At 46.3% G+C, this 25,112-nt stretch overlaps 10 protein-coding genes across 10 annotated transcripts; 8 read left to right on the plus strand and 2 right to left on the minus strand.

Moving 5' to 3' along the window:
* Positions 1-254: 254 nt before the first annotated feature.
* BHQ10_004077 (uncharacterized protein) lies at positions 255-2,049 on the plus strand (the record flags this gene model as incomplete). Its single annotated transcript, XM_040876404.1, has 6 exons — positions 255-447; positions 513-546; positions 610-774; positions 824-1,295; positions 1,355-1,682; positions 1,736-2,049. The coding sequence occupies 6 exons, from the start codon at positions 255-257 to the stop codon at positions 2,047-2,049; spliced, it is 1,506 nt and encodes a 501-aa protein (XP_040732581.1).
* A 155-nt stretch (positions 2,050-2,204) lies between these two features.
* Positions 2,205-3,479, minus strand: BHQ10_004078 (uncharacterized protein; the record flags this gene model as incomplete). Its single annotated transcript, XM_040876405.1, has 1 exon — positions 2,205-3,479. One exon carries the CDS (start codon positions 3,477-3,479, stop codon positions 2,205-2,207), a length of 1,275 nt encoding a protein of 424 aa, XP_040732582.1.
* Positions 3,480-4,289: 810 nt separating this feature from the next.
* Positions 4,290-6,138, plus strand: BHQ10_004079 (uncharacterized protein; the record flags this gene model as incomplete). Its single annotated transcript, XM_040876406.1, has 3 exons — positions 4,290-4,522; positions 5,128-5,647; positions 5,698-6,138. 3 exons carry the CDS (start codon positions 4,290-4,292, stop codon positions 6,136-6,138), a joined length of 1,194 nt encoding a protein of 397 aa, XP_040732583.1.
* A 660-nt stretch (positions 6,139-6,798) lies between these two features.
* Positions 6,799-8,064, plus strand: BHQ10_004080 (uncharacterized protein; the record flags this gene model as incomplete). The annotated part of the gene is made up of 6 exons (XM_040876408.1): positions 6,799-6,927; positions 7,084-7,191; positions 7,258-7,413; positions 7,466-7,514; positions 7,565-7,674; positions 7,729-8,064. 6 exons carry the CDS (start codon positions 6,799-6,801, stop codon positions 8,062-8,064), a joined length of 888 nt encoding a protein of 295 aa, XP_040732584.1.
* Positions 8,065-8,380: 316 nt separating this feature from the next.
* BHQ10_004081 (uncharacterized protein) lies at positions 8,381-12,283 on the minus strand (the record flags this gene model as incomplete). The annotated part of the gene is made up of 5 exons (XM_040876409.1): positions 8,381-9,201; positions 9,257-9,825; positions 9,888-11,729; positions 11,777-11,873; positions 11,929-12,283. 5 exons carry the CDS (start codon positions 12,281-12,283, stop codon positions 8,381-8,383), a joined length of 3,684 nt encoding a protein of 1,227 aa, XP_040732585.1.
* A 1,449-nt stretch (positions 12,284-13,732) lies between these two features.
* On the plus strand, positions 13,733-14,506 carry BHQ10_004082 (uncharacterized protein; the record flags this gene model as incomplete). Its single annotated transcript, XM_040876410.1, has 1 exon — positions 13,733-14,506. One exon carries the CDS (start codon positions 13,733-13,735, stop codon positions 14,504-14,506), a length of 774 nt encoding a protein of 257 aa, XP_040732586.1.
* Positions 14,507-15,628: 1,122 nt separating this feature from the next.
* BHQ10_004083 (uncharacterized protein) lies at positions 15,629-16,685 on the plus strand (the record flags this gene model as incomplete). Its single annotated transcript, XM_040876411.1, has 5 exons — positions 15,629-15,678; positions 15,876-15,948; positions 16,016-16,035; positions 16,160-16,339; positions 16,412-16,685. 5 exons carry the CDS (start codon positions 15,629-15,631, stop codon positions 16,683-16,685), a joined length of 597 nt encoding a protein of 198 aa, XP_040732587.1.
* Positions 16,686-19,260: 2,575 nt separating this feature from the next.
* Positions 19,261-20,368, plus strand: BHQ10_004084 (uncharacterized protein; the record flags this gene model as incomplete). Its single annotated transcript, XM_040876412.1, has 3 exons — positions 19,261-19,592; positions 19,643-20,041; positions 20,098-20,368. The coding sequence occupies 3 exons, from the start codon at positions 19,261-19,263 to the stop codon at positions 20,366-20,368; spliced, it is 1,002 nt and encodes a 333-aa protein (XP_040732588.1).
* Positions 20,369-21,193: 825 nt separating this feature from the next.
* Positions 21,194-22,452, plus strand: BHQ10_004085 (uncharacterized protein; the record flags this gene model as incomplete). Its single annotated transcript, XM_040876413.1, has 4 exons — positions 21,194-21,386; positions 21,446-21,510; positions 21,577-21,956; positions 22,023-22,452. 4 exons carry the CDS (start codon positions 21,194-21,196, stop codon positions 22,450-22,452), a joined length of 1,068 nt encoding a protein of 355 aa, XP_040732589.1.
* Positions 22,453-23,390: 938 nt separating this feature from the next.
* Positions 23,391-23,940, plus strand: BHQ10_004086 (uncharacterized protein; the record flags this gene model as incomplete). Its single annotated transcript, XM_040876414.1, has 3 exons — positions 23,391-23,419; positions 23,475-23,588; positions 23,655-23,940. The coding sequence occupies 3 exons, from the start codon at positions 23,391-23,393 to the stop codon at positions 23,938-23,940; spliced, it is 429 nt and encodes a 142-aa protein (XP_040732590.1).
* Positions 23,941-25,112: the final 1,172 nt, after the last annotated feature.

A 25,112-nucleotide genomic window follows, 5' to 3' on the forward strand; every position in this document is an offset into this window, starting at 1 on the left:
TTGACTAGCCTACTAGACGCATTTAAGAGTGCGTTCGCTCCCACGCGCTTCGAGACAAAGGATTTTCTTTCCTGAATATCCCGACTGTGTGACCAGACGTCAGGCTTTTAGCTTACTTGTAACCGGTTAGTGGTTACACTGTACTTTCCTTTGACTTATAAACAAGATTGTACTCGTTACCCCGGATTTCGCCCGGCCCCCGGACCCTGTTCCAATCCCCACGCTCATAGCATTCGAGCTTATCCCACAGCAAAATGGCGACCGGTGAGGAAAATAACTACATAGAAGAAGCGCCGGCTCCTCATCCCGAAGTTGAAAAACCGAATGACGCGCAAGTTGAGCGCGATGCAGAATTGGCGCCTATCACGGCTGGGATTGACCCGGTTATCGAAAAGCGTGTTCTCAGAAAACTTGATCGTCGGCTTCCGGTGATTACTGGGTTTATGTGTATGTACATCCGCCACTCCTTTATCGCTAGGATCATCTTGCGCTAATTGATGATGGCTATCTAGTTTTGCTCTCGTATTTGGATCGGAGTAACATCGGGTATGTCATTTGCCTTACTTGCGTACTGGAACGAAGAAGAACCATTCTAAAGAAAATGGACAGAAATGCCGAAATTGCGGGAATGAAGACAGACCTAGGCCTGGACAGCGGAAAATACGCCTGGCTTTTGACTATCTTCTACATCTCTTACACTCTATTCGAGTTTCAAGCTCTGATGTGGAAAGTCCTTCGGCCGCATCAATGGGCTGCATTTATCATGTTTGCATGGTATGTACCATATATCACCACAACATCTAGAAGAAGCTGAGAAAAGAAGGGGCGCAATCGCAACTTGTCAAGCCGCAGCCCAAAGCTGGCGCGGAATGATGGCCCTCCGCTTCCTCCTGGGCGCCGCAGAAGCTGGTTTTGGTCCCGGTGTCCCATACTTACTATCTTTCTTCTACAGTCGTCGTGAGCTTGGTCTTCGATGCGGTATATTCTTGTCTGCAGCTCCTCTCGCAGCAACTTTTGCTGGCGCTCTAGCATACGGCATCACATCCGGACATCCGCATATCGCGAACTGGCGACTTTTGTTTCTCGTGGAAGGTCTCCCTAGTTTGGCGTTTGTACCGTTTGCGTATTTCTTCCTGCCTGATTCACCGGGAGAAGCTAAATTTTTGACCGAGGAAGAGAGGGAGGTTGCGAAGGCGAGGAGTTTGAGGAGAAGTGGAGAGGAGATTGCGTCGCACAAGATTGATTGGAAGGATATTGGGCAGACGTTGCTTGACCCCAAGCCTTGGTTTACTGCTGTACGCCTCCCATCTCTAATCTCGCCACAACCGAAGTATAGAGAACTGACTTCTTCTAGTTCATGTATTTCAGCTGCAACGTCAGCTACTCCTCTCTCCCCGTCTTCCTGCCCACAATCCTGGAAGACATGGGCTTCACAGCCGTGAACGCTCAGGGACTCGAAGCACCGCCCTTCTTCCTCTCGTTTCTGGTTACCATATTCTCAACTTGGGTTGCCGATAAACTCGAGCAAAGAGGTCTCGTTATTGCAGTCTTGTCGACTGTTGGTGCGGTGGGATACGTCATTATTGCTGCTGCGGAACCCGTGGGTGTCCGATACTTTGGCGTATTTCTTGCTGCTAGTGGCGTCTTTCCTGCTATTGGTAACATTTTATCTTGGGTTTTGAGTACGCTTCCCCGTTCCCCTTCCTTTACGTCCGTGACCTAATAAATTTGATAGATAACCAAGGCTCCGATACCCGCCGCGGCATGGCAATGGTCATGCTCAACTTCATCGGCCAATGCGGCCCTTTTCTCGGCACAAACTCCTTTCCTTCGAAGGACTCTCCCCGATATGCACGTGGACTATGGATCTGTGCCGCATTCATGTTCTTCAACCTGTTCCTCTGCCTGGGATTGAGGACGTTGTTGGTATTTGAGAACAAAAAGTTGGACAGACTGTATGGCACGAAAAAGGAGAGGCAGGCGCAGCAGAAGAGTGGCTTTGTGACGGCGGAGGAGAATTATGGAGAGAATTTCAGATATATGCTTTAGGCTCCTATGATCAAGGGACTGTTGACTGAAGGTGATACGAACGGTAAGACACAGCGAGGCAGAGTCCAGCTAGCATGGTCCACTTAGGTAGCACAAACAAGGCTGATGCACTTCAATTTCATTCGAGAATAACCACAGTGACATGATCAGACTCATCATTGAGTAACCACATGACGATAGCTGTAGGCACTCACAACATCAACACCCCTCAAAATACTCTGCCACACAAAATAACACACCCGCAGAATCGATCCATCATCTTCCCACCCGTCGTACTCCTTAAACCCCAAGTTGCCCATTCTTTCAGCCTGCCAAAACGCAAATCCATACTTCCGATAAGGCTCAAACGGTACACCCGAATAATAATATCTATGATCTGTGGTCATTTGGTGATAGACTCTCCATCCCGCGGGAGGCTTTTCAACCATTTCGTCGATGCTTAAAGTTGCTGGAAGCAGATCGTCAATTGTTATTGGCCCTCTCCTAATCTCTAGTATGGGTTTAGGTGGTAGACAGGTTACGTGATAACCACTCTCGTATACGTCTACAGGCAGATCTTTCATAAACGCTTCTAGTTCTCGTAAACCCGGCTGATATTCCGTCTTTGCCGCTGTGATATCGACGATAAAATCCATCAAGCTTCTAAATTGCTCTTTCTCGCAATATGGGTTCCAGGAGTCAATATAAGTGCGAAATAACTCTTCTCTGTTTGATTTCGGGGTAAAGTAGTGGAACAGCCAATCGACATTCCAGGTTTGGACCTTGCCACATTCGTCTACTGACCAATGCCGCAAATAGTCTTGTTTAGCAGCAGCGCGTAAGTCAGTAAAGACTTGCAGGCGCCAGAGGAGTCTGATTAGTATCTGCTCTTCCTCGTAAGTCGGGGGACCGGTAGGCGTGGGCTGAATAGGAAGACCTTGAGGCTGACCTCCCAGTTGCGAATGGTCAAATGGTGGAAGACTTGCATCCCAGCGCTCTGGCTTTATGGTCATCGACTTTCTCACGTAATATTCCAGGCAGGCATGCGCTACGGCATGGATCTTATGCGCCACTTCGACCATGTCACGTACCGCAAAAGCCACCTTTGAGGTCAAGTGCGGCTCTTCAATGTGTTGCGGCAAGGCTTCGAAATAGAGGTCAAAGGTTTTGTGTCTCGACATGTGTTTTGTGACATCCTTGATATCAGGGAACCATGATGGTGAGATGCGTGTAACCAGTGCGACTCGCATAAGGGCTTGGATGCATGGCGGCGTCTCCTTTTCGAGGAAAGTGTCGAAAATTTCGAATGGTAGCTGCAGAAAAAGGAACTCAAAACGAGGAAAAGCACTCATAAGTGCCCAGAGTGACGAGAAATTCGGCAGGAGCTTGACTATTTCGATGAGGATTTCTGTTGGGAGGCGGCATAGACGAGAATCATTTGGGGTAGCCATATGGAATACCGGTGATTGTTTTTGTCCAAGCGTCTGGTCCATGAAATCTCAATCCACGTCTGCAGATGATCTCATCTTGTGTGATGGAATCTGAAAGAAAAGGGAGAAGAGAGAAGATAAAAGAAGGAGAAAGTCGTGGAAGGAGTGTTTGTAAAGGCAGTGTGCCTCACCACCGAGGCAGGCACCAGCCACACTTCCCCTCCAAGCAAGACTAACATCCAGAGAAATGTATTATGATAGGTTCTAATGTGAAGAAATCTAATAGACTTTCTTAATGACGATGTATGATTTGCCGGTGTCGCTATAAATATGCATGAAGTTATTGATAGTGTTGACATCGTGGCGCAGTTCTCCGGTTGTGCCTCTTTGACCTCTCGCGACGGACGATTCAGCCTCAAACTCGGATTCGGCCATTTTTATCCTGGACAAGTCTTGTATGACATAGTCATTTCTTTTGTTCGGTAGACAAAAAAGTGTGGCTGTTCAGTTTGTCATACTGTCAGGTACAATGCATGTCATGCGAGGGTCTTAGTAGCTAATTTTCCGATTTGGTCAAGTATCACGCGCTACTGTGCGTTTTGGTGAGAGAGTCATTTTGTATATAAAGAACCATTAATCCATTGTTTATGGTGGATGGTCACGTTAAACTGTCTTGCTTCAGTCTCATTCAGTGGAAAGTCCTATCAATATTAAAACCCTCACCAGCCTTCAGGCAAACATAAGAAGCCACCTACATCTTCTTCCTTACTACATCTACAACCACCACATTACCACTATATCCGCATAACAAAATCCTACAAAACCTCCACCATGTGCTGGTACGAAGAGATCGAAGAACCCTCATCATCCGTCCGGATCATTCAGCGCCGTCGCGTCTACCGCGAACTCCCATCTACTCCCACATATTATTACTCTTACAATTCACCGTGCTACCGTCTTGTCACGCGCTCGCCGTCACCATCGCCGCGCTATTCACGCTCGTCATATACGACAATCACTCGCACCCGGCGCCATACTCGTTCGTTTGAAGTGATCCCTGAACGGTACGAGCGGGAGCCGACTTACATCGAATACCGGCGGCGAGGAGGAGACGGTCGATACATGGACGTGCGCATTATCGATCGGTCTCCATAGCCTCTTTGTATTCCTCTGATTCGAGTCATTGTTGGAGTTGGCATTTTTGGTTTTATGTACTATAGTTAGAGGCTCGGAGTCTATGGTCTGTTTTGTCTGTGTCGATTTGGCATTTGAGCGTCGGGGTTGGCTGGTATACGGATTGATACTTGATACCCTGGGATTGGTAGTTTCGCTTCGTTTGGTGTTATTGGTCAATCTGAATTGAACTGTATCATTTGTTCAAGTTGTGCTTAGTGTTGTTGTAAGAGAGTAAGAGAGAAGACGAACGAGTGGGAAGCTGTGGATGACGTCAGCTCCACTTTTGGGGGGAAGCGATCGCCCCTCACGCCTCAAACGTCACTGTTCTGCGTCTCTTATATGCCCCCTAACTTTCACCTGGACTATTTTCGCTAATAATTATACCCAGTCAATCATACCAGTTTAAGATAGTCGAAAAGAATTATACGAAACAATCACAATGTAATTTTCTTTGTTCCGTGATATTTGACGAGAAAGCTAACCGCATACCTAGGAACCGCTCACTCTCCATACGCTCCGCCAAGAAAGATGGCAAGGACAAATCCAGCAACCGCCATCGCTTCTCCATGACCACTCTGCGCGGCTACCAACAGCCTGAACTCAGTAAGAAGCTCTACAGAATCATCAAAAACGAAAATTCCGTCATCGGCGCTTACGAGTCTGCCGGCCGCGAGCGAGTCTCCATTGCGTCTCAGCTCTCGGACTGGGGCGAAGCTACCGGCGACGAAAGCGTGTCTGATATCTCAGATAAGCTAGGTGTGCTTTTATCCGAGATTGGAGAACAAGAGGATATTTTTGCGCAGAACTTGGAGGAATATCGTGGCGTATTGAAGCAGATTCGGAATACGGAGAGTTCGGTGCAGCCGTCGAGGGATTCACGAAACAAGATTTCGGACGAGATTCAGAAGCTGAAGTACAAGGATCCCTCCAATACAAAGCTTGTTACCTTGGAGCAAGAGCTTGTTAGAGCTGAGGCGCAGAATTTGGTTGCTGAGGCGCAGCTGTCGAATGTGGTATGTATTCCTTGCTTCCATGATGATGGCCGACTACTAACAACTGCTAGACACGACAAAAAGTCAAAGAAGCATTTGACGTCCATACAGCCGCTATTATCGAACGCGCCGAGAAGCAAATCATTCTCGCCCAGCATGCACGCCGCCTAGTCAATCTCCTTGATGACACACCCATCGTTCCGGGAGATGCCGTCAAACCTTATGAGCAAAGTACCGCAGCGCGAGACATTCTCAACGATGCCGAAGGCGATTTGCGCGCTTGGGAACCGTCCATTTACCCTATCACGTCCAATGCAAGTGAAATAGGTCAGAACTTGGTACCGAAACCAGAGGCTGTAGCCGCAGGTCAACAACCAGAGGTAGCCCCAGTCGCGGACGGAGTTGGAGCCACAGAAACTGAAGCTCGTCCTGCTGTTGAGCCTGAAGCTCTTGGGAACAGAGAGTCTGTTGCCACCGATCCCAACGAGTCGGCTACTATTGCAACAGCATAGAGTTGATTTGGTTATTACTGTATACTCTTGTATGGTTTCTTTTGTTTATGAGATTATGCTTGTAACGATCCTTGTTTGATGCGTTGACGTACGTTTTGTTTCAATGATCTGATACGATATGATATGACATGATACTATTCCTTAGATTGCTGTAATTTAATTATTTGAAATGATACGCTTTCTTTGAGATGACTTTGGGACATATATCTAAAATGTTTATATCTCCACTATGAAAGTAAGATAGAGGAGAGCATACGAGGGTAGTTTGGAGGTGTCGGTTGTAGCTCTATCACATTCAAAATTCTCTCTACCATATTCATTTAATTACATAATTTCGATCTTGTTATAAGTTAACTCCGAACATGTTTGAGAGGTAAATTAGGGCTGAGCTTACGGTAAGTTATTGTTAGGGCTTTAGGGTTACGATCTTCGAGCAAAATCTTATTACTTAATCAATCACGTGACCGATCAGGCAGCTGTGACGCGAAGCTTCGGAGCTTCCTTCTAAGCAGGAGCTATCATCTCAGCATCTACCACCACCTCCACTACAGCTCCCCTGTATAATATTCATTTCTTTCTTCATCGCAATAATCTCAGAATCTTCTCCTTTTCTTTGATCTCTCATACCAATAAACCGGCACCCCCGCAGACGACTTCAAGATGGATACCTTAGTCGCCAAGTACTCCAGCTCTCCGTTTCAAGATGCAATGTACTCCGAAGAAGAGCAGCGTGACCTTAGATGCACACCGTCGTTGTCGCTGAAATTCGACCTTCCTCCTATTGCAAAGGTATGTTGCTGACGAAATCTCTGATTATCTTTTGATATTTGGGTGTGCGATCGTGATGCGATGCATTCGTTGCAAGAAAAGCATTCAATTTATCTGCAGCTCGTATCATACATCTATTTGGGATGAACATAAAACTGAACATTGTTTATCTTATAGCCCGCGTCCTTCCTCCGTGCAATGACAGATGACCACTCGAACCCAAGCGCACCCATCAAACTCGCCCACGGAACGACAACCTTAGCTTTCAGATTTCAGCACGGAATCGTACGTTACACTTGAATTCATCCACGGACGCCAGAAAGGAGAAAATATGGCTAACACGAACGGTAGATTGTCGCCACAGATTCCCGAGCTACGGCCGGTAACTGGATCGCCAGTCAGACAGTAAAGAAGGTCATTCCCGTGTCAAGGTTGAATATGGCTTTAAAGAAGGATCAGGATGCTCCTGTTCCCGGATTGTTGGGAACTATGGCTGGTACTGCAGCTGTAGGTACCTCTTTGGTGTTTTTGCGATGATTATGCTAAGATGAGATTTTAGGATTGTCAATACTGGTTGAGATATTTGGCTGAGCAATGTACTCTTCATGGTATGACGACCTCGCTGTCTGGTTTGTTGCTAGGTGACTAATTATCGCAGAACTCCGACATAAGCGAAGAATCACTGTCGCAGCAGCATCAAAGATTTTGGCGAATTTGACATACTCTTACAAGTCCATGGGATTGGGCATGGGTACTATGCTTGCAGGAGTTCGTTTACCTCAACCACAGACGATGAAATCAACAGGCTAACAAACCGACCAGATGACCCCCCAAGAAGGCCCAGCTCTCTACTATATTGATTCCGACGGCACCCGTCTCCCCGGAAACCTATTCTGTGTTGGCTCCGGTCAAACCTTCGCCTACGGTGTGCTAGACGCTGAATACAGATACGACCTCTCCACCGACGAAGCCCTCGAACTCGGCCGACGAAGTATCCTTGCTGCTACTCACCGTGACGCATACTCTGGTGGTTACATCAACTTGTACCATGTCAAGGAAGAAGGATGGGTTCACCATGGATTCAACGATACCGACCCCCTTTTCTGGAAGACCAAGTTGGAAAAGGGAGAATTCACGAACGTTACTGCCGAGGTGTAATTTCTTTAAATTTCGGCCAACGCATGTACGCTCGGATTTCTTCCATCAATGTCTTTTTAGATTTGTCGATAGTCCTAAATTGAGACTTGATACTATTAGATCGTCTAAAGTAGATCGCACACATGTAGACAAAACCGGTGTGTATTGACACAAAAATTGACAATTTGACTAAGTACAATGGCGTAAACGCCTAGCTATATGCAACACAAAAGGATCAATAGAAAAGAGAAAACAACCCATTGCCCAAAAATGACATGACAGAGTATACACTCATTCATCCACGAAACAGATAAACTTTTTTCTCATCTTGACCTATCTAGTGATCAACCTTGAACTTCAGACGGATACCCATAGCCGCCAACTCGACGTCCAAATACCTCAACACGCCCGGCACAACGACAACGGTAACATTGTCACCACCAACGAAGCGGTTGCCATCGCCATCCTCCCAGATCATGGCGCGCGAATCGTCGAAGACAGCTTCGCGTGCGCAACGACGGCATCGCACGATACCGTTTGTGCCGCCGAGAGCGTTCACGGAACTTATGCGCGAAGTATTGGATGTGATGACTTGGTTGTTTGGTGTAGCCTTTGCAGCTGCTGCAAGAGCGGCTTTGCTTGCTCCGGCAGTCAAAGCGGACGAACCAGTGGAGGAAACGGCAACCTGAGTAGACAAGAATGAGCCGCAGTCACGACAGATCCAGGCACGCGTAGAATCAGAGCAGTTCATCAATCGATCCTGCAGCAAGAACGCGCAACCGTGCGCCAGCAAGGAATCACGCTCCATCTCTCCGACACGGATACCGCCACCCTTCGAACGACCCTTGACCGGCTGTCCGGTGACGCTGTTCACGGGGCCAGTGGTACGGACTTGGAATTTATCGTTAACCATGTGTCGGAGACGTTGGTAGTGGACGACACCGAGGTAAATGTCGGCGGCAAACTCTGTGCCAGTTACTCCGGAATACATGGGTTCATTGCCGTGGTAGTTGTAGCCTGATTTGCGGAGTTGGTGGCCAAAGTAGTCGGCTGCGGTGTTTTCTTCGTTGAATTGGAAGGGTGTGCAGTCTACCGGGTGACCGTGAAGAGCGCCGGCTTTGCCGGCCATGGATTCGATGATTTGGGCGATTGTCATACCTGTTTCGTTAGCTTGAATTGCCTGGTTGGAGGATCGGTTGTAAGAGGCACATACGAGAAGGAAAAGCGTGAGGGTTGATGATCAAATCAGGCATGATACCGCTCTCGGAGAAAGGCATATCGATCGCAGGCCACAGCTGGCTACATACTCCCTTTTGGCCGTGTCGGGACGAGAATTTGTCACCCACAATGGGTTTACGCGGGAGACGGAACTTGACACTAATCGCTTGTAGTGGCTCGTTTCCGTTCTCATTTCCAACAAGACGGACGGTGTCGATGTATCCTTCTTCTGCATCTTTGTATTTGAGGAAATGAGTTTGTCCGTCAACGTTTACATACGAGTCACTACCGGCATCGTATCGGACGCTATACCAAGCTGCAACATAGCTACCTTCCTTGATCTTGACACCAGGGTGAGGCAGACCATCCTCGTCGAGTGTGGTGCGCCATTCAGCCTTGATTTCGGCGCCTGGAGCAAATCCGAAAAGCTTGCTGATCTCGCGTTTAGACTTGTTTCGTCGCGAATCCTTGTCGTCTAGATTGTAGAATTTAGTCTTGTAAATCGTTCCATGTCCAAATCCACGCTCATGCGAGGACTTGTTGATGATCATAGCATCGTCCATACTGCCCAGCATCACAGGTTAGTAACCGATTATCTTCAATATGGGAGGGTTAAAATAACGCACTCAAAAGCACTATAGCTGACTATGGCGACTATAGCATTTGCCCCGTTAGGAAAGTTATCCAAGCCATAGGCGTTGTATAATGGTGATCGAACGATTGGTGTCTGACCGGTCTGGAGTCGGTACAACTTGTTGTCGGTGCGGTAGGCGATTGAGGTTCCCGGAGTACCCATAGTCTGCTTACTCATCTGGCACTGGTACATATTACGGGGCGACTGATTGTTATCAGAGAATGGTGTCATGTTAGCAATAATTGAAAACATGTTGGTTGGTGTGAACTCGATGTGTGTTGAGAGGCCGGAACGAATGTCCTCCTCCAAACAAGCAATTTCCATAAACGGCTGCTCAAAAGGCCCCACATAGTCGAGTTTGTCGAGTGCCAAATATTTAACAGGGCGGTACATTCGTGCTGGTTGTGAGGACATGTAAATACCGGGGTACTGGCCACCGTTCATGTTCGGGATGTAGCCAATCTCAAGTTCTTTGGGAATATCGTGCGTACCCTCGACCTTCCAGAACCGTAGGGTGTCGTGAATCATCTTAGCCTGCTTTGGTGAGCAGTAACCGATAATACGTCCGTTCAATTGTATACAGACAGACTCAGTAACCTCAGCCGATGATTCGGTCTTGATGCCCAATTGCGCCAAGACACGGGGAATATGCGCAACGTCCAAGTCGTTCGTCGAAATAAGACACTTGTGAGCCAAATGATTGAGTAATCCACAAGGAGAGCCATCAGGAGTATGGACAGGACACATAAACCCCCAACTTTCGGGCAACAGCTTACGCACTGTCGTGGTCTTGAGTTGAGCAAAGAAGGTACCTCTGTGGACCATGCGGAAGTGAGCAATAAATCGATAGAAGTTAATCTTTTCAGCAACAACAGTGAAACCAGTGGCTTGTTGCATATCCAATCCAGTTGGACTGACCAAATTACCCGTCGACAAGAAATACTCCAAAGCTCCACCTAAGTTCTCATTTGTGCGTTTGATAACCTTGGAAATGAAGTCCTTTTCGAAGGAAGGATCCGTAAATTTGAGGTTGCCGCCCTTGTATGACCAGTCCCTAAGGAGTCTGCCAAAACTCAACAACCATTCTTCAAGCCTTTCTTTCAACAACATGCCGTAAACGTAACCACCAAGCATGACCTCCTGATTAGAAACAGCATCAGGATTGTCCGCGGCACAGTCGCCAGCAACAAAGGCGTAGAGCTTTCGGATCATGAAAAGAATCAGTTTAAATTTGTCGTAGTCTTGTGTGGCCGTCACGTTTTGGTTGCCAAGGTGTGGTAACACAATTTTGCGTAGAAACTCAGCACCAGCCTCCTCGTTCGACCACGTAGCTGGTGCAAATATGACAGGTCGAAACTTGCTGCCAAGGTAACGCCTGGCATCTGCTTGAGAATAGAGGTTGTAACCATGGAATGTTCTAAGCAGCAGTTCAACTCGGTCGGTGACGAAAGTGTTGGCAGATCCTTTTGATGAGGCATTGCCGACAATGCCTTCAAAGATTTCGCGATCATTGGTCTCGACAAGCGCCTTCAAAATCAGCATGACAGGTACAAGATATTCTTGCTTTCGCCATGAGAACCGGAATGTGACATTTCCATCGGACAGATAATGAAGGACGTTGGTCTGTGTAGTTTGATCGGGTCGAGCGGATCGAATCTGCACACCAAAGCTGGTAAAACCGGCACCACGTTTTTGAAAGGAAGGTCGATTGATGGCCATAGGGAAGTTGCGCTTGGGCATGATCAACATTCGGATAAGCTTCTCGTTTCCATTGACAACGAAATAACCACCCAATTCTTCGGACTCTTCTTTATGATCAACGAGTTCCTGGGGGCTGAACGATTCCAAATGGCATCTGTTAGATCTTAACATTATCGGTACCTGACCCAATTCTCGTACGGACTCGCGCCATTCTCCATTATTGACTTGGTATTGAAGCCTTGCGCGCAATCGTCCTCGATATGTGGCATGTCGTTCTCTGCATTCGGCAGGGTATATGTTGCGATAATCAGGATTAGCAGTAGTAGCCTTACGAGGGATGAATTTGTTGGTTGGCGGCAGCACGGCCTTGTCAAGGAACAGCTCCGTGATGCGCAAATTAAGACTGTTGCGTTGTGGAGGTGCGCCACCTCGAGCCTTTCGTAATTTTCGCTGTTCTGGAGTCTCAACATCGCCATCCAAGAACGTCTTGGTTCCCATATCCGCCAGAGCCTCCTCCATGATCTTGCTTTCTCCGAAAAGCGCATTGAATGAATCGACGTGAGGTCGGATGGCCGCCTGTAGCATGGGATAAGGGGATTTATCTTTTGGCGGATTCTTGAAAAGGTTTTCTCGCCGAAGGGTATCGAACCCTACGGTCCATTCTGTGTCGGTAGGCGCAGGAGCCATTTTGCGAATGATCCAGTCGGAAAAATCTTTCTCTATGTTGTCAATGCAAAAACAGAATGCAATGCAGCGGAAAACAAGTTGTTTATCTCATCGACCAACAGACCATTTCTTTTCGGGTGTGATTGAAGAGAAATGGCCTGAGAGCATTCAATCAATAGGTTGAATGTCTCTCGTCGACATTGATGGATGAAGCCATCTCGACTTTTTCCTTCCGGAAATTTTTAGAGTGGATCGGACTGTTATCATCACGTGCTGATAGAGCTGTTGTTGTCCAGTCATGCCCAGAGACTTCACGTGATGTTGTTCTCTATTTGTCATCCGCTCTTTCCGTTTTGGTGTGTTCGTCTTCTTCATCTTCGAAACATTAATGCTTTCATCATTCCAAAGTCATGAGAGTCGAAAATTGGATTTATCATAAAATACTGCTCACTCGAAAATTCGAAGTCGCGGTACTTTCGTAATACCATGCTTCCCTTGGCCTCACCAGCTAGCGACGCCATCAATACATAGTAATCAGTGGTTCAAACGAACTCTGTCAACTGGTACACCCACTCTACCTCATGTACACATGACTACTTTCTTTACTTGCATCCAGCATGAAAGCGAAAACACATCCAGATGATTGCACCAAGCGTTACATCCAGCACATCTTTCTTGTCGATCATATTATTGTCTCCCGGCAAGCCGTCCATTTAGACCGAGGCTAACAATGATGGCGCCATCTGGGAGGTTTAGCAGTGCTGACGGTGCTTAAGTTTGTTTGTGTGGTCGATCAATTACCTCCTATAGACTAGAAATACTACTATGTAGTAGACGAAACGATGGTGACTGACAGAAAGCATTGTGGACCTCCAATAAAATGCTCCGGTTGACGAGATATTTGTTTTTTGAACAACCTTGCTCAAAGTCGACGGCGCCTGATATATTGTCGGCACATTCACGTCCTATCATAAGGCTTTATGTCAAATTACCAGGTGTAGGAACGTGAGTAGATCCCGAGAATACCATGTCAAGGTCTGCTCAATGCTACATCTGATCCCGTATTCAACACAGCTGAACAATATGACATCTACGACTATCTCTGCATGAGCACAAAACAAAAGTGATCTAGAAACAGTGTGTAATGGCGTTTGTCGAATGCGATGAGGAGAAGTCGAGACGGTAACCAATCCGAATCCGAATCGTGACTCTGTCGTCTGTCAATTAAACATTCGGTGACTGGAAGACGTGCTGGCAGACATCTGTCGATGTAACCATTCGCACTTCTAGTGTTGAATTGCAAATGACATCCTGGTTGTTGTCAGACTTGTAGGGACGTAGAGAAGTATATAAGCTGGGCTGCAGCCATGCGATCAGACTTTTTTTCGTTAACACAATCACAACACTTCCTCATCTGCCCAGACCTTCTTGATATCATTATCAAACCTCTTGTCAGTCTTGAACGTAAACATGAAGTTCACTGCTGCTACCGTTGCTCTCTTTGCAGCAGGTGCATTTGCTGCACCTTCAGGCCATGGCCTTGCTGCCCGTGTCGCTGGACGCAACCGCCTATCGCACCCCAAGCAGACCAATAATACCAATGTTGACTATTCTTCTAACTGGTCTGGCGCCGTGTTGACCTCGCCTCCATCAGGCACCACTTTCACCTCCGTGTCTGCTCAGTTCACCGTCCCAACTCCTCAGGCTGTCAACGGCCAAGCAGGCTCATCCTCCGCCTGGGTCGGTATTGATGGCGACACCTACAGCGCTGCCATTCTTCAGACCGGCATTGACTTTAGTGTTGATTCCAGCGGTGCTGCCTCCTTTGACGCTTGGTACGAATGGTACCCGGACTATGCCTATGACTTTTCCGGCATCGACATCAATGCCGGAGACACCATTGCTGTTTCTGTTGTGGCCAGCTCTAGCACTTCCGGAACCGCCACCATCGAGAACTTGAGTACCGGCCAGACCGTTAACCAGGACCTAACTGCACCTGACTCTTCCTCTGCTCTTGGAGGTCAGAATGCTGAATGGATTGTTGAGGATTATGAGTCTGGCGGCAGCTTGGTGACCCTTGACAACTTTGGAACGGTCACTTTTACCTCTGCCTCGGCTGGTCTTTCCAATGGTGAATCCGTTGGCACCGATGGAGCTGATTTGATTGATATTGAGCAGAATGGTCAAGTTCTAACATCTGTCTCTCTTCCAAGCTCATCTGAGGTTGCCGTTACCTATGTTTAAGCTTGTTGGTTGACAAGCCGTAGGTCGACTACATGCAAGGATAGTGACAGTCTGGAATGGTGCGATGGCGTACGTAGTGATAGGAAGGTGCAGTTATGAATGACATAGAATCTGAGTGGATGACAGCCAACTTTCCTACCGTAATCGGTGCCTTGCAGCCTTGCAATCTGTTTAATCCCGGTGTACCTTGCACAATATAATTCTAGGCTACAAGGCAGACTCACTTTATGAGCTGCCTATATAGTGCTATACTACCTGTACACCGTAACTTATCCGATCCTTAGCTCTAGTCTGTGCGAGCTGCTAAACACCAACGTGATGTCGTGCATATCCTATTAGTCCCTAGTCTCTGGATAAACATATCAATAGCCCAGGCAGACAGCCAGAATTTGCAACGGTTTAGCCAATCGGCGTACAATAAAGTATTGACATGACCCATCATACTCCAAAAATCAATCATATTTCTCCATGGTAAAATGATTAATGATAAACTACTGTACTAGAGTAGCACTAATCAAAGCATTCATTTGTTCTCCGATCGGTCATGTGCGCCTTGAGAATTTTCCACATTGACTTGGATGAGAAGGAATGTGCCACTATTTCTCTAACGGGACAGTATAGTATTTACTCAATAGCGTACAATAATAGATGTCAAAATAGTAGATTGTTGATTGTAGAAGAAGAAACCGCGTTGAGGCCTAAAAGCAGAGGCAGCCACCCCACTTGGCCTTTTTCGTCAACCAAAGACTTTCCCGTCCTCCAACAAGAACTCATCCACTTACCTAGCGAACCTGGGACTTAAACCTTCTACGCCATACATCCACACTACTTAATCAATAATCAATAATCGATAATTCTGCTCGGAATACTCATTCACTTTCGATCGCACTCAACTCGGACCTGCTGGTCAGCCGATGGAGGGGGAAGAAAAGAAAGTCTTGGTTGCATCAAAGATTGCGATTTTGCCGAATCTCCAACGAGCATCGACCATACTATCAGCAATACTATTACTGCTTACTCGGATTGCGTCTTTTTGAGATATCATCGTTATTTTTACTAGTCGTTCATTCTTCCTTACCTTTGTTCTTCTTTCCTTGACCGCTCCCAACTCACTCCATCATCATGGCCGGCATCTTTCGAACCATCTATGACTGGCTGTTGCGCATGTTTTGGTAAGTCTGTCTGTGTCCATACGTCACCAGCTCTCTTTCATATCCAGAAAATAAAATGGATCAACTCGCGGAGATGGCGCCGATGGCTGGACACGGGTCGACCCATATCCCGCACGAGCCAGAAGCATGCTATCAAAGTCAACTCGCCATGCCTATTGATCAACCGGCTAATGACCGTTCGTCTCTTGTTCTTGTAGGGCCACTGAAATGGATGTCACCATGATCGGTCTCCAGAACGCCGGCAAGTCCTCGTTGCTTCGTGTTTTAGCTGTACGTCTTTCTCTTTCTTTTCTTTCTTCCTGTCGACCTATTGAACTCTACTCACATCAACCCACAGGGAGGAGAATTCACAATCGAGTAAGTCCCCATTCCAGCCAATCCGGGTGTAACCGTGATAGTGGACATCAAATCGGTCACAAGGGAAACCTTGAATCGGGACCCCCTCACGAGTCAAGACTAACGCGTTGATCCCCCCCTGCAGTTCCATACCCACTATTGGCTTTAACACAAAAAAGGTCCAGAAGGGCCATGTGACGTTGAAATGGTTCGTCCCTTTGCATTTTCTAGCGTCGTCCGACAGTGTGCTGACTTTGTTGGTGAAAGTTGGGATTTGGGAGGTCAACCGCGATTCCGACCGATGTGGGAGCGATATTGTCGTGGGGTAAATGCTATAGTGTAAGCCCACCAACATGAAAATGTCAACTCACAAGAGTAGGATAATTGACTTGAATAGATATATCGTCGACGCTGCGGACCACGCAGCCTTGCCGGTCGCAACAGAAGAATTGCACGACTTATTAGACAAACCAAGCCTAGACGGCATCCCACTGTTGGTGTTGGGCAACAAGTCCGATCTCCCGAACAAGTTGTCGGTCGACCAGTTGATTGAAGAGATGGATCTCAAGTCCATCGTGCGTCGCGAAGTAAGTTGCTATGGAATCAGTGCAAAGGAGGAGACGAATCTGGATGCTGTGTTGCATTGGTTGATTGCGCGAGCGAATCGGTAGTCATACATTCGTCAATGGACTAAAGATTAACTGCGAGGAAATGACTTAATGAGTAACGATCTGTGTATCTCTTCTTCTCTTTTCTTGTCAAGACGCATGCAGCGATATCTGCGCGCCAGCGATGGCGGTTCTGTTTGTTCGTTCTGTGTTCGTGTCATTTGCTTTGTTCATTTGTGCGCCTTTTTGTGGTTCTGTGACATTCGGTATTTCTCGATCTTCTTTGGTGTTGATATAAGGAGCTTTTATTAGCGATTGCACAATCTGAACACTTGTCCTAGTCATGTCGTAAAAAAAAAAAGATAGTGAGAAAGGTCTCGGTTGGCGTTCCTCCGTGAGAGGCTTGGGTCAAGGGTACAACCTCAATCTTTCTTGTAAAATGTCAAAGTATTTCTTCCGCAAACAACTGTTGAGAATTTGGAGAAGAGAATAAGAAGTCGGCCATTTAAAAAGGTGTCGAGTTCCACTACTTGGGCATCTCTAGAATATAACCTCTTGCATAGGTAGTAATGTGATACCATCATCCGATTGCCAACTCATCGTACATGAACACTTGCTTAATCATACATGGCAGATCCAACACAAATCTTCAACTACATTGAGCATGCAGCCACCACATTATTAGCTAGTATTAATTGCTAATTTGCTAGTAAAAGACGATGTGTTGGCATTTCGTACATATACACGCAGGTAAAGGATGTATAGACACACGGACCAAGTGATGTGTTGGCAGTGTTGGGAGCCTATCGATTGTTCATCCTGGATTTGCCCTAACCCAAATGCTGGATGTCGTGCATGCATGCAATCTATTAAGGGTTGGATATATGCATATAATGTGCACTAATGGTTCGCGGGTTGGATCATTGTTTCTGTAGTGCTTATCAATTAGAATTTTACAATTATGAAGTATAATCTACCCAGCTAGATGTGTATATATATACACTAGTCATATTTATACATGGTGTTGAGGTACATACGTATTGTAGGCAATACTTCGCACTGATTAGACGATTATACTGTGTATGAGATAATCCATCAGACCATCAATCAATTGTACATGTACTATGTTAAGTTACACCAGACTCCGGACTATTGAAAGAGTGTCCATCTATCGGTGTAAATCCTAAAGGGCGTATGACTAAAATTACGTAACTTAGCTAGGTAGGTACCTATGTACTACAAACAACTTTTCACCCCAAGAACAGAAAAGCTCATACATGTATGCCAGTTTCAACCATCCATTGATGATGAACCTTCAAATCAAGTTGTCGGCTGCGCTAGTATCTTTCGAAGGAGTTTTTCACCTTCATCGAAGGCCCGGCTGGACATCCACCAGCATCGCGTTTAAGTACAGCCCAAAAATGGCATTTGCTACTGGAAGCAGTATCTTACCAGCGATTTCTTCATAGTAAACAACGATGACGAGATTCAAGGAGATCAAAAAACGAAAAGTGCAATACTAAGAAGGAGCTGCGGTGACTAACTACAAGAACACGGCGTTTTCTCAAAGAACGCCCTGCTGACGATCCCCATCTAAAAGCTTCCTAGACAGCACCTGTTGAAATTCCGAGAAGCCAGGCGAGACAACTACGACTTGGAACTCTGGGGAATAAACCAGAGCCGGGCCCATCGCTCACTTCTGAATGACCGACGATCACCTGCCTAATATCCTCCTCCACCAGACTTTCCATTCGAGCTTCATACTTCGAATTTTAACTTCCATATCCCTGAAGTAGCGTTCATGAGTACGTACTCTATTGATAGCGCAATCGGCAAGTTAGGTCAAACTTGATAGTCTCTAATTCGGAAGTGAGCGAACACTGGCTATCTTTCACATCAACTTTTTACTAAACGGTGAACAGGTCGGTACACGGGTACACAGGATAATCACTCATTCTCATCTAATCGCCAGAATGGAATTCTTGTCAAGGTTCATTGCCAGATGTGAGTGGGACGCAGGATTTTGATGCCTCAGGCATGGATACTTGAAAAGCCCTAAATCCCCAACCTGGAAAGTCCCTCGCCTTGCTGCTTTACATTGCCCCTGTGCATACTTCTAATATCTGGGGATCGTAATGTAGATCAAGTTATAAGTGCAGTCTGTGGAATATGAGACAAGAGATTAGTAGATATATGAAGTCGTCCTTCTTTACACTCAGTGCCGCTAAGTGATTTCTTCGACATCTTTCTGACTGAAGATGCTACAGTTAGGCTATTAGTGACACAGCATTGCTTAATGGTCCATTTAATTATGATTATTTTTATCAATTTATAATCCAAATATATGAATCGGATGACCTCGGCCCCCCATATGGAGAACCAACCAACATATCGTGTGTGGACATGGTTTTCATTGTATAGTAATCATCCAACGCTTACATTGATTGGTGAATCCATACGGCATACGATATCCATAGGTCTAGATGGAAAGGTGCGTATAATCGAAGCACCGCAAGTAAATATACATGCCGAAAATCATAAATATCAAAACATACCCGTCCTTTTGCATGGATTGTAATCAACTACGAAGATTTCATGAAATATATGCACAATATCTACAAGCAGCGATTCGCACACAATGGCTCTCCAACTCTATCCCGATATCAGTAAATCCACTACCACATCCGACGGCACAACATACGCCTACATTCGCATCCCAGCCGCAACACCAGCAAATCCCACCTTCTTACTTCTCCACGGCTTCCCAAGCTCAAGTTTCGAATGGCGACATATGGTGCCTCGGTTGAGAGAAAAAGGGTATGGCATCGTTGCACCTGATTTGTTGGGCTATGGAGATACGAATAAGCCTGTGGAAGTAGAAGCGTATTCACATAAGCGGATGTCGGATCAGATTATTGAGATTCTGGAGGTTGAAGGGTTGAAGAAGGTTATTGGTGTTGGGCATGATTGGTTTGTGCCTTCCTATTGATTTTGTCGGAATGAGGCTCTGACTGATTAAGGGGCTCTGCATTTCTCTCTACAATTGCTCTAGCTCATCCTTCCTACTTCTCTGGCATCGCCTTCTTAGCAGTCGGTTACGTTCCTCCCGCACCATTTCAGATCGACTTTATCAATTCCCTCTCCGAGCAATATTTCGGACACGAGTGCTACGGATACATGAAATTCTTCAACGAGGATGGCGCCGCTGCAATCGTAGACGCCAATGCGCCTTCCCTAACCTCGCTACTATATTCTACAACGCCTGAAGGTTGGAGAATTCATATGGGCCCTGCAGGTGCTGCCAAAGAATGGTTGAGCACCGGAAAAGTCGCGCCTCCACCCTCGTGGATGACTCAGGAGGAGAACGAAACTCATATACGAATTTTTAAGAAGGGAGGATATACTGGACCACTAAACTGGTATGTCATTCTTACACCAGATCCAATAAAAGCGAAAGAATTAATATCTGTCAAAGGTACAAATCATACATCCGCGGCATCGATGAACCATTCTACTCAAAATTCAGAACCGACGAGAGCAAAAACCTTGACATCCCCGCTCTGTTAGTCACAGCCGAGTACGATTATGTATGCCATGCGGCTTTCCAGAAACCTGGGTTTGAGAAGCATCTCAAAAATGGTCGCGTTGAGCAATTTGCTTGCAGTCACTGGATTCCGAGCGAGAAACCGGATGAGACTGTTGCGTTGTTGGATGAGTGGATTGGTAGTATCGGTATCACTGTTTGAGGGGGAATGCGTATGTGTCTGCACCTAAGCATCTGAGGGTTAGTTGATCGTCAGTCACAGCCCGAAAGGTGTACGTATTGACTCGAGTCAGCGCTTGAGGGGCATAGAGATGCCCTTATAACGACGTACTTGTCCATGGATATGTATGTGCGGACAGCGGCGGATCCGCAACCTGATAGACTTGGTACCCTTATTCCTATTGAAGAAGTCTATACTGACGCTAGTCCTTATAAGCTCATACTACACACTAAAGTAACCACTTGCAAACGCCACCCTGTACAGCACTGCGACTCGGGGACTAAAAGTGCTGACAATTGGTCGCTAACTCGCCCATCTTATAGGCGTAGCGCCGTATTTTACGCTTGGTTTGGGGCCGGATTACGCTTTACGTAGTGCCTAACTAGGGACTTGCATTTACGCGACGTGATAGCGTGACGGTCAAAGTGACAGCAAGCGGCGGCAGCTTCCGCACTGAAGAATCTTGAGTTTATTTGTATGCAACGTACAGACAAGCACTGTACGTAATTAAGCTGACAGGCCTTAATGCTCCTCCCAGTCAATTCCTTCTCGCTTTGCCGTCTCGTCATCTCTTGTATGTTGTGACTTGCAGATCAGTTTGATCCATAATAAATGTGGGGATCTTTCGTTTTATCTTATTTTCAGCCATGAGAGGGTACCTTTGTGTCCCTGGTTATGACAACAGCTCTACCCTGTACACGCGTTGTGCCTGAGGCCAACACCTTCATGATGGCATGATTTCGACTTGTTTTCATCAACGTTAGAAAACAGATCTTTACATACGACTTTACATGCGACCAACACAATATGACGGCCGTGGATAACAGCCAGGCGCCCGCTATCCTAGCCACAGGCTCCGTATTCACGGCGTTGAGTGTACTGGCCGTTATCCTCCGTTTCGTGGCGCGACGTATCAAAAGGGCACAACTTGGGTGGGACGACTGGACTATATTGGCTGCACTTGTTATGTTTATACTATGCGAAGGACTGGAAATGACAGGTGCGTCTTGCGACACTTTCTGTTTTCGTCGCATGCTAAAACGGTAGTCGATTGCGTAGGAGCCAAAGCGCTGCTACAGGTCAAAAATGGGACTGAAGATCCGAATTATCGGACATATGCTAAAGTAAGTTCAGATATTGGATTATTGAAATTGCGAAAAATTTGAGGTCATTGACAACCGGGCGCATAGTATATTTACATCTACGGAGTATTCTACTACCCAGCAATCGCCCTCACCAACATATCCATTCTCCTCCTCTACCGGCGGATATTTGACACCGGCTGGTTCAAACGTGTCGCCTCATTGTGTCTTTTACTCATCATACTACAAATCATCTGGGCGATACCCGGCGCCCTCGTGGAGATCTGGGTTTGCAACCCGCCATCATCATACTGGGAATCTTTAACGCCACAATGTATCAAGTTCGGCACTTATTGGATTGTGTTGATGATTACGGAATTGGTGTTTGAAGCCTGTATGCTTCTGTTACCGATCAGTGAGGTGTTGAAGTTGCAGCTTTCGTTGAGACGGAGGTTGAGTGTTTGTGGGATCTTTATGCTTGGGAGCTGGTATTACCTCCTCGTTTCATTCAAGTTCTCGATGGCATGCAGGAACTAATACGCGAGAATACACAGTGTAATCATCACCGGCATCATCCGCGTCGTCATCTGTTACCGCGGCCCCGGTGCACTTCAACTCGACAAAGACGCCCTATGGCTCAACATCCACACCGGTATTGCCATCATCTCGGCTTGCCTACCAACTTACAAACCTCTCGTATCCTCAGCGAAAAGCAAGATATCTGCCTCTGGTACCGATAATTCCGCTAGTGGTGCCGGAAGTGTCGCAGACCCTCGCGGCCAGAAACGTGGGAGCAGGTATAAAGATTCTGGATTTGTCGATGCGGACCCAAATAATGGGAATAATGTCAATGGTCGAAAGGCTAGTGCAAAGGGGTGGATGAGCATGGATTCAGTTGATACTCTGAGAGAAGAAGGCGCAAGAGATGAAGAAGAGGACATTAGGCTTGCTGAGCTAAGAGATGGCTTGCAGGCACAAAAGTGATGGTACATATCGTCTTCTTTATATACTAACATGGGAAATGGCGTTTGGGTCGGGAGCATGGGGAGGCTGGATCATTGAAGTCTCAGGAGAGCGGTAATGCATGACCATCAGTCATGATTTGAATGTTAGGATACCCTTTGATAATGATTAATGAATGAACACGAGCAATTCTTTCCTTGTGTGCCTCGGTACGTGCATACCAGGGCGGGCTCGTTGACGCGCAGCTGACTGGTGAAACGTCAACATGTCTCAACTTTGCTGCAGAGTCAGGCAAGGACACATACATGAGAATCAATACACAGATAGTGAGGCATTATTGAAAACAGTAATGATATTTCTGCTGACCGTTGGCCGTATAACCTTCAGATATGCTCCTTCGCTCAATGGTTTGCGAGTCTCTGATGAATTAGGGCTAGAATCTCAAAGAGGAAGGAAGAAAGAAAGACGTCAAGACTAAAAGCGGAATAGTCCATTGCGACCATCCAATCAGATCACTCATATGGAGAAGATTATGAGCTCTGATTGGGCCGATTGGATACGCAATACGCTGTCGGACCCACTATGATTCCTAATCAGCTATTCCTAATACGGTTAAATGTTAGAAGAGAATAGTCTCTAATTGGGTCAATCTAACACAGCAGTCCGGATTGGGTAAGACGTGAAGCTTGCCAGCCAAGACGCTCAGCCACTTCCTTTTGCTCAGCCAACCTTCTGGTATGATCTCACTTTATTTCCCTCTGTCTTACTTATTTCTTCATGTCCTAGATCAACTTCATCTATTTTCTTCTTCATCCATTTCTCTCTATTCATCGTTTATTATTTGTCTAATTTATAGACTGTCCGACTATCTATTTGCCCATTCAAACGGAAATCTTGCTCTTATACATCTCTCACATTCGGTAGATAAGCATATCGGTACAGCTAAGCGACTTCTCAAGATGGGTGTCATAAACCAACGAGATTACTGGTACGTCAGACACATCACAAACAATCCAAAGAACTCGAACTGACCTCTTTTTTAGTTATGATGGTTTCGGAAATTATACCAACTGTTACTCGTCGTGGAATAATTGGGGTCGATGGGTGGCTTTTGCGGTCATTGTAGGAGCTGCTCTCGTGTTCTTCTTTCTATTTGCGTGAGTTTCCCAAGACGACAACATAATTCTGCAATACTGTTTATGTGCTAATTCGACGTCATATAGTTGCCTAAATGCTCGCCGTCGCCGTGCGCGCGGTTTAGCCCCTATGTACGGCACACATTGGATGGCACCACCACCATATAGACAAGGCGATTATCAACCCGCACCCCCTCCTCAATATCAACGACAAGATCCGAACCAGGGATACTATGCTCCGCCACAAGGCCCTCCCAATGCATACGGCGGTCAACAAGAGAATGGAATCGAGTTGCAGCAGCCCCCGACCGCGTACCATGGCGGAGAACAAGTATATGCGCCGCCTCCGGGGCCACCACCAGCTAAGAAATAAGTTCACACATTGGACATTTTGGTATAGGCATGGCCGTGGTATCGGGCGGTGGATGTCGTGATGGCAAGATAAACAAGCGCAGGATTTCTGTACATTTGATTGTTTTTATCCTTCGGAAATGTTTGGTGTCACGGTGTTGATATATGATATACTTTTGGTTTCTGCTATTAATACACGTTTTATGACCACTTTTTCTTTCGTGATTTAATAATTTTGGAGCCTTGGGCGGGAATTGAAATGTTATCCGTACCGAGGTTGCGGTGTTTAATACAATGTACATAATGCTCAACACATTCTGAACAGCATCTTTTGACTGTGTACTAGCTATCTAAAATTTCCCTTTCTGATATCCACTCCATATTTTATTTGAGCTAGGAAGTTGACGCTCGAGTAGTGGAGATCTTCTAGCTGACGATCTCAATTAAAAACTTTTTTCCTTTAAAAAAATATGAAGCTGTACAAGAATCAGAAGTGCATGCATGGGAATCTTATATGGAATAACAAAATCCCAGGTAGTTATTTTGAGCACCAAACACTGATGGCAGTGTGTAACATGAAGACACTTGTATACTTGTAAATATCATATCCGATGTACGTACCAAATTCTGATGATAGACAAGCGGGAGCCCACAAGCGCTAACGTACGCTAACGTCCTTTTTTATGGAGTAGGTCACGAACTCCTCTTTCTCTTTAAGTAAGCCAACCCCAGGGAAGGACACAATCCTTCTTTCAACCCTCGACCACATCTCAGGAGGGGGGCTGTCCTCTTTATTCCTGTCGTTCTTGTTCCTGTCTCTCCTTTCGTCAATCGCTGTGAGAGAATCGCCGTGACACCAGTCACTTTTGATCTGAATTGTCATACTCGTCTCGACCCCAGCCTTCGCTCGTTATCTCGTACAATCAAGTCATCCACGACTACTACTACCTCGGAACGCTGTCGCAAATTCTTTCAATATACCATCGCTAAATGACCCTCACGCTCACGATCTTTTATAAAATATACCCCGAACGCGAAAGAGGGAGAAATATTGAACCACTCATTCTTTTCTCGGCGACACACGACTCCCGCTCACTACAGACACAGCCTCCTTATCCGAAACACATGCGCGCGCATTCGTTCGACTAACCTCAGACCAGTCGCAATATATATATATATATATATATATATATA

The sequence above is a fragment of the Talaromyces amestolkiae genome (assembly GCF_001896365.1).
Source record: "Talaromyces amestolkiae strain CIB chromosome Unknown scaffold6.1, whole genome shotgun sequence".
Taxonomy (NCBI): domain Eukaryota; kingdom Fungi; phylum Ascomycota; class Eurotiomycetes; order Eurotiales; family Trichocomaceae; genus Talaromyces; species Talaromyces amestolkiae.